The 7,270-nt window shown below is 39.0% G+C and overlaps 1 protein-coding gene across 1 annotated transcript in view; it reads left to right on the forward strand.

Annotated features, from left to right (window-relative positions):
- Positions 1-7,270, forward strand: part of MPDZ (multiple PDZ domain crumbs cell polarity complex component) — a 163,714-nt gene that overhangs the window by 115,078 nt on the left and 41,366 nt on the right. Inside the window, exons 28-32 of the mRNA XM_017867162.1 lie at positions 292-454; positions 2,271-2,467; positions 3,622-3,713; positions 4,252-4,342; positions 6,523-6,603. Coding sequence (XP_017722651.1) covers positions 292-454; positions 2,271-2,467; positions 3,622-3,713; positions 4,252-4,342; positions 6,523-6,603 — 624 coding nt within the window. The remainder of the gene's footprint in view (positions 1-291; positions 455-2,270; positions 2,468-3,621; positions 3,714-4,251; positions 4,343-6,522; positions 6,604-7,270) is intronic.

The raw sequence follows: 7,270 nt of genomic DNA on the forward strand, positions 1-7,270 counted from the left end.
TCAAACAAATAATGGAAAGCTCATATATATGTGTTTTATATATATATAATATATATTATATAAAATATTTAACAATCTGAGCCTTCCATTATTTGTTAGATATTATATATATATGAGCTTTCCATTATTTGTTATTTTATATATATATATTATATACATATATGAGTTTTCCATTATTTGTTAGGTATTTTAAAGCCAGTCTTTGTTTTTGACATTATAATCTTATTTCTTCTTCTTGAAGTTTTCTTCCTTAGACTGCACAAACCTACTGCATTCTTTTTGTTCCCACAGGCACCCAGTCAGTCAGAGTCAGAGCCAGAGAAGGCTCCATTGTGCAGTGTGCCCCCACCCCCTCCTTCAGCCTTTGCAGAAATGGGTAGTGATCACACACAGTCATCTGCAAGCAAAATCTCACAAGATGTGGACAAAGAGGATGAGTTTGGTTACAGCTGGAGTAAGTTGTCTTTTTGTGATGCATTTAATTATAAGAGGTATTAAAATAGCTCTGAGTTTCTCAAGGATTGTGCCCTGGATAAATAAGTATGTTGCAGCTTTGTGATATATACTGCAGTTCTGTGTGGAAAGAAATAGTGTTTGTTTTGCTTGAATACAGCATACATTCCTGAGGCATGAAATCATACTCTTCCTTTCCTTTAAAAGTGCTGTTAAAGCTCACTCTGCCTTTTGTATGAGAATTAATAAGGACAGGGCACTGTCTCAGAAGCTATGCCACTCTGTGTCTTGAACAAGTCACCACCCCTTACTGGGCCTCAGATTCCTCATGTAAAATCTGGCTGTTGTTGATATCACACCTTGAACTTCTGGTGTATTTTCTATACCAGAATGGTGATGTAGTATAATTGTGGAGATAAAAACTTTAGGTATTGACTAAACTGTTTAACTGTCTCTAAGCTTTAGCCTAGTGATTATCTCTCTTTTTAAAATGCAGTTCTCCCCTCAGGTTGCTAACAGTCAATTAGACAGTGCCAAAAGAGTGCTAAGCACAGCGCCTCGTGCCCAGCAGTCTTTCATAGGCAGCTGTTATTAGGACCAATAGGGAGTCTCTGTTTTCTAAGCAAATACCATTTTACAGGAAAATATTTAAAATTTAGCCCAAACTTATCAATGTCATTGTTTTAAAAGTTTTATTTTAAAATCGAATTATTTCCTTTAAGAAAGCTGCGGTACATCTTTTTAGGAAGTACAGAACATAAAAGTTGTGCTGCTATATTGTGGGAATCAGGAAATAGTTTATGAGGTTGATGTAGTTAGGAATCAATGTAGAATGCATGACATTAGCCCATTAGCCATATAGTAACGTTTTCTAAGATGACTGGTAAAGTTTGTAGGTTTCTCAGTCTGTTCTCAGTGACGCTAGAGCGTATTGCTAACAATCAATGTGGTCAGAATGTACTCTTGAGGAAAATGTGAACTGGAATGTTTCGGTTTTCTATTATGAAGCCACCCCGAAATGTAATGGCATAAAACAATAATTTATTATTAATCTATCAAAGGGCAGTGGGTGACTGGGCCCAACGGGGCTGGACTTCCAAGACAGTTCATTCACGTGGTTGGCAAGTAATGCTGGCTGTTGGCTGGTTGCTCATCTGTGGCTGTGCACTGGAGCACCTACGTGAGGCCTTAGCCCTCATAGATTGTATAGGGTGCACAATAACCATCCCCTCTTGAAGATGTGGGGTAGGAGATGTAAATGGTGTCATCTAATTAGGAAATGTGTCCCAAAGCTGGGATACATATATCAAGTTGTCCTGGCCTGATAGCTCTGTGCAAAAAGGAAGCTCATTTCCTTCATTTTGCATATATCTACCAAGAAACTACCCAACATGATGTGATATATAATGTTGATATTCCAATGGCAGAAAAGCTCCCACTGTTCAGTGAACACAGATATTCTGGATGCCTCAGTTCTGTTCTCCTCTGCAAATGATCAAGTTTCTGGTTTAATCATAGTCTTTTAGAGTTTGTAAATATGAATTACTTCTCTTTGGCATAACCACCCCAAGGTGAACTGATTAATCAGACATTGTGCTCTCTGCACCCTAGATGCAAAGAAATTCCTCAAAGTTTGGGTCCTCTAGGAAACCAGTCCTGATGCCCAAGTGACTAGTCTATTTAGCTTTTAACTGACAAAGATTACATTTTGATACAAAATACTGCCCTTTTGAGACAAAACTAAATAGCTTTCCACAGTAAAGCATTTGACTGTAAATTAACTTTAAATATGTATTTGTTGTTGTTGTTGTATGTAGAAAATATCAGAGAGCGTTATGGAACCCTAACAGGTGAGCTGCATATGATTGAACTGGAGAAAGGTCATAGTGGTTTGGGCCTAAGTCTTGCTGGGAACAAAGACCGATCCAGGATGAGTGTCTTCATAGTGGGGATTGATCCAAATGGAGCTGCAGGAAAAGATGGTCGATTACAAATTGCAGATGAGCTTCTAGAGGTAAGTTTTGTGGAAAACTTTGAATTTATTCTTGTTTTATAAGTGTAAATGGAACCGTCAGTTTCCAGAAAATCACCTATACCTTATAGCGACTGAGAAAGCCATTGCTTGCTTAATAAAATAGATGCATTGCAGCAAATCTGGCTCTAAACCAAATTTCTACTAAGTAGAGTCCATGTTCCCATTAACATCCATTAAAAGGTCATGACTGTGTAGCACCAGAAACAATTTTGCCCCAAGATAGTAATAAAGCTCACACTTCAAAAGCATTTGTTTTGTGTGCTGCATTTTATTAGGAGTTTTGAAAAGCCAAGTGACCAGTCATTCCCCAGAGGCTGACCCACTGGACGGACATTCTGGAACTTGAATCACTAATGGGAGAAGTGATGAGGGTGAGGTGGGGTGGGGTCAAGGTTAAGGCTAAATAACAAGCAGTAACTCAGCTTGCCAAACAAAATAAATTTGTGGACCATACTTTATAGGGTTTAGAATTTTATTTGCTTGTGTTGTTTGTCCTTGCCCCTCCTGGGCTGGGATCCACATGATTTTATACTGCCTTTATACTCTTCCCATGCTGAGTATGTTTCTCCCTATAGACACGGAAGGCTCAGTTGGCAGTGATTAAACGACCAAATGACTGAGCCAGTCATTTGCATTAGGCACTATACTGTTTAGGCACAGTTTGCTGCCTAAATCCTGAATCTACCCAGCATGCCTTCTCCCAGTGACCTATTTCCAGGGCTTGAGTTTTGAAACTAAGTGGGAAATACGACAGTAAGGAACTTCCCAGGATGGTCTTGCAGGTGACAAGTTTTCCACAGAACCCTCATTTTGTGCAGAGCATCCTGGGAGCCCAGTGCCTGCCAGGAAATTTGCTGTCTACTCTCCTGCAGTTGGTCCCAGTGGTGCCTCTTTATCAGCAGTCCATGGATGTCAGACTTCATGTGCGTTATTTTAACGCTGGCTTTAAACATGAGCTATTCTTTTATTCACCATGAAAAGTCAGGTTCATGTTCTGGGGAGGAAAATGTATAACATTTAATATAAAATATATTTTAAAGGAAGAAAAAATGTGCTTTTCATTAATGAGGAAGGATGATAAAATTTATGATACTAAAATTTCAGACCCAACTAATGATATTTATTTCTCACAGATCAATGGTCAGATTTTATATGGAAGAAGTCATCAGAATGCCTCATCAATCATTAAATGTGCCCCTTCTAAAGTGAAAATAATTTTTATCAGGTGATCATTTTTCTTTTGCTAGTTTACCAAATACTTTTTGTTAGCATTTCTACTCGGAGTTCTTTTGGATGAAAATAAAACATTTGTGGCCGGGAGTGGTGGTTCATGCCTGTAATCTCAGCACTTTGGGAGGCTGAGGCGGGCGAATCATGAGGTCAGGAGATCGAGACCATCCTGGCTAACATGGTGAAACCCTGTCTCTACTAAAAAAAAGAAAAAATACAAAAAATTAGCCGGGCATGGTGGCATGCGCCTGTAGTCCCAGCTACTAGGGAGGCTGAGGCAGGAGACTTACTTGAACCTGGGGGGTGGAGGTTGCAGTGAGCTGAGATTGTGCCATTGCAATCCAGCCTGGGCAACAGAAAGAGATTCTGTCTCAAAAAAAAGAAAGAAAAGAAAATATTTGTAAATATGTAAGTGTCATAGTTCCAGGTTTTGGGGGTTAAACATTTTTCTCTGATAACCTTCTGACTTTTGAAGTAAGAGAATGAAAATAATACCATTATGTTATAACAGGTTGTTGTTTTTTTGCTTTCAGAAATAAAGATGCAGTGAATCAGATGGCCGTATGTCCTGGAAATGCAGTAGAACCTTTGCCTTCTGCCTCAGAAAATCTTCAAAATAAGGAGGTATATGTAACTTATGTTTGTTTCTCTGGGAAGACTTGATTGATGTGCACCTTATTAATTCAATCAAACAATTACCTAACACTTAGGGATCTTAGAGGTAGATAAGTTATAGCCTTGGCCTTCAAGGAGTGTAAATCCTAGTATAAGAAGACGCTCATGGAAATAAGCATACCACTTATGTGAAGAGTACTTGTAGTCTGCCTAGGGAATAGTGAGAGTAGGAAAAGAGTTATCAGTTCTGCCTCTGAAAAGAAATTGAGAATAAAACTTTATAGGGAAGATTACATGTGAAGTGTATGTTGGAAGATTTGGGGGGTAAAAATGTTGCAAGCAGAGGGCATGGAGTAAGTAATGGCATGGATACTCTGGCCAATGCAGGGAACAAAATTATAGAGCATCACTGAGCAATGAGGGGCAGGGAATGGGAGCTGGTGGGGAAAGGGTCAATGTTAGAGGGGAAAGGGTCAGATCATGGAATACGCTGGTAGGCTAACATGTGCCAGCCTTGTCTTTGAGACAGTGTGGAGCTCAAAGAATGAGAAATGTATAGTTAAAAATTTCTCTGGCAGTACTGTAGAGAAAAATCAGAGATAGCAGGAGAGAGAAGTTAGAGGAAGTAAGATAATTATTGGAATAATTCAGGAAACAGTTAACGAGGACCTGAACTAAAGCTAGAAGAGGGGATGGTTACATCAGATGTTTAAGACCCAAATTGGTAATACTTCATCCCCAAATAAATATACTCATTGAGGAAAAATGAATGGTTGAAGATGTGTTTATCCAACAAATATTTTCTGAGTACTCTGCCATATACCAGATATTGCTCCTTGGACTGGAGAATAAAACAGATAGGATATACAAGGTTTCAGATGTCTGACTTAGTGATATGAGGGGTGGCTGTCTTTTACCAAATAGAAAATACAGAAAGATATTTGCAAAAATACGGTACATTCTATTTGTGGCGGGTTAAGAACGAAGTGCCTGTTGGATAGCCTGGTAGAAGTGTACATTGGGACATTTGGTCTCCAGTTTAGAGATGATTTCCTGTAGATGCAGATTTGGCGTTTCTTAGCCATGGAAGCTGAGATGCTTGAGAGAGCATTTAGAGAGAAAGAAGGCCAAGGGCACAATCATGTGGTAGCAACAATAAGGAGGAAGGTGAACAAAGAGATCAGAGACTATGAAGAACCAGGAGGGCATGTGGCAGAGCAGCAGAGGAGAGTGTCTTTCAAGGGTACACTCCACAGCTCTACATGCTGCCATGTAGCAAGAATCCAGCAAGAAGATGAGTAGAGAGAGTCCTTTGGGTTTGGTAACTAGGAGACTTTTAGTGGTTTTTGAGGAGGCAAATGATGGACAAGAAATCAAGGAGAGAGAGAGGCAGTGGCTAGAGGGTGATAGAGAATTGGGAGAGTGGTTTTGTTTTGATTTAGGAAAGCTTTGGATACATGTGTATGATGAATAAAAGGAGTTAGTAGAGAATGAAAAGCTTTAAATTAGAGGAACCTTGGTGATTATCAGTGGGGGTAGCTGTAGGAAGAGAAACATTCTTTCCTAAATCAATATATAAAAATAGAGCTTATGTGTATATAAGACAGATGTACAAATCATTGTCTCATTCTGGATGCTCCTAACGTTCAACTATGCCATGTGGTTATTTAAGATAACTAGGTTATAAAGTAATATATTTTGTTATCATATTACTTGTACTAAATATGTCTCTTAAGGAATTTTTAATAACGTTCAGGTAAAACATTAAAGTTTTCAATTCACTTGATAAATAACGCAGTAAAGAATAATGAATGGTGTTTCTGCTGGTGCTCTGTCAGTGAGTTTCACCATTTGGTAGCCGGGCTGCCATCAGTTTTCGTTATACAGTAAATCCAGGCAGCCTTCAAGCCACTTGGTCTATCTGTGCTCTCAACTGATTGTTGTCCAGTTACACCTCATAAGTATTTTGAAAAGAATATAATGTTCATAAATTCCATGGAATGTTAAAATAGCAAAAATGTATTAAAATAAATAAATGTATTAAAATAGCAATAGTGTATTAAAATAAATGTATTAAAATAATTTTGTATAATGTATAAAATAATTTTGAATACGTGGCCCTTATATTTAAACAAATCAAAATTCCTAACACGTAGTTGCCTTTTTTGTCATTTCTTTCCCTCTGTCAGACAGAGCCAACTGTTACTACTTCTGATGCAGCTGTGGACCTCAGTTCATTTAAAAATGTGCAACATCTGGAGCTTCCCAAGGTAAATCTGCTTTGAATTGGAATAAAATGATGTGAGTTCCTTTACATCAGTATTCTAATTCACTGTGTTCTCAAAAGTGTGGTCTCCAGATTAACAGCATCAGCATCATCTGAGATTTTGTTAGAATTGCAAATACTTGGGCCCACTCAAACTTACCTGCTGAATGAAAAACTCTAGGATTGGGCCCAGAAGTTTGTGTTTTATTAGACCTGCCTGATGCACATTTAAGTTTGAAAACTACTGTGCTAACTGATACTTTATCAGGGTTCCAGCTTGCCCTTTTGTAATTATTCCAAATTATCAAATTTAGTTATCGGTCCATTGATTCCTTTACTAAGGCCCTGATATGGAGGAAATAAAAATAAAGAAATAGAAGTTATACTTTTGTCCTTCAAAAATAGGAAAGCTCCACCGCGCCGAGGCCGAGACGGGTGGATCGCGAGGTCAGGAGATCGAGACCAACCTAGCTAACACGGCGAAACCCCGTCTCTACTAAAAAATACAAAAAACTAGCCGGGCGAGTTGGCGGGCGCCTGTAGTCCCAGCTACTTGGGAGGCTGAGGCAGGAGAATGGCGTAAACCCGGGAGGCGGAGCTTGCAGTGAGCTGAGATCCGGCCACTGCACTCCAGCCTGGGCGACAGAGCGAGACTCCGTCTCAAAAAAAAA

Source organism: Rhinopithecus bieti, unplaced genomic scaffold (assembly GCF_001698545.2).
Source record: "Rhinopithecus bieti isolate Rb0 unplaced genomic scaffold, ASM169854v2 scaffold_3067, whole genome shotgun sequence".
Classification (NCBI taxonomy): domain Eukaryota; kingdom Metazoa; phylum Chordata; class Mammalia; order Primates; family Cercopithecidae; genus Rhinopithecus; species Rhinopithecus bieti.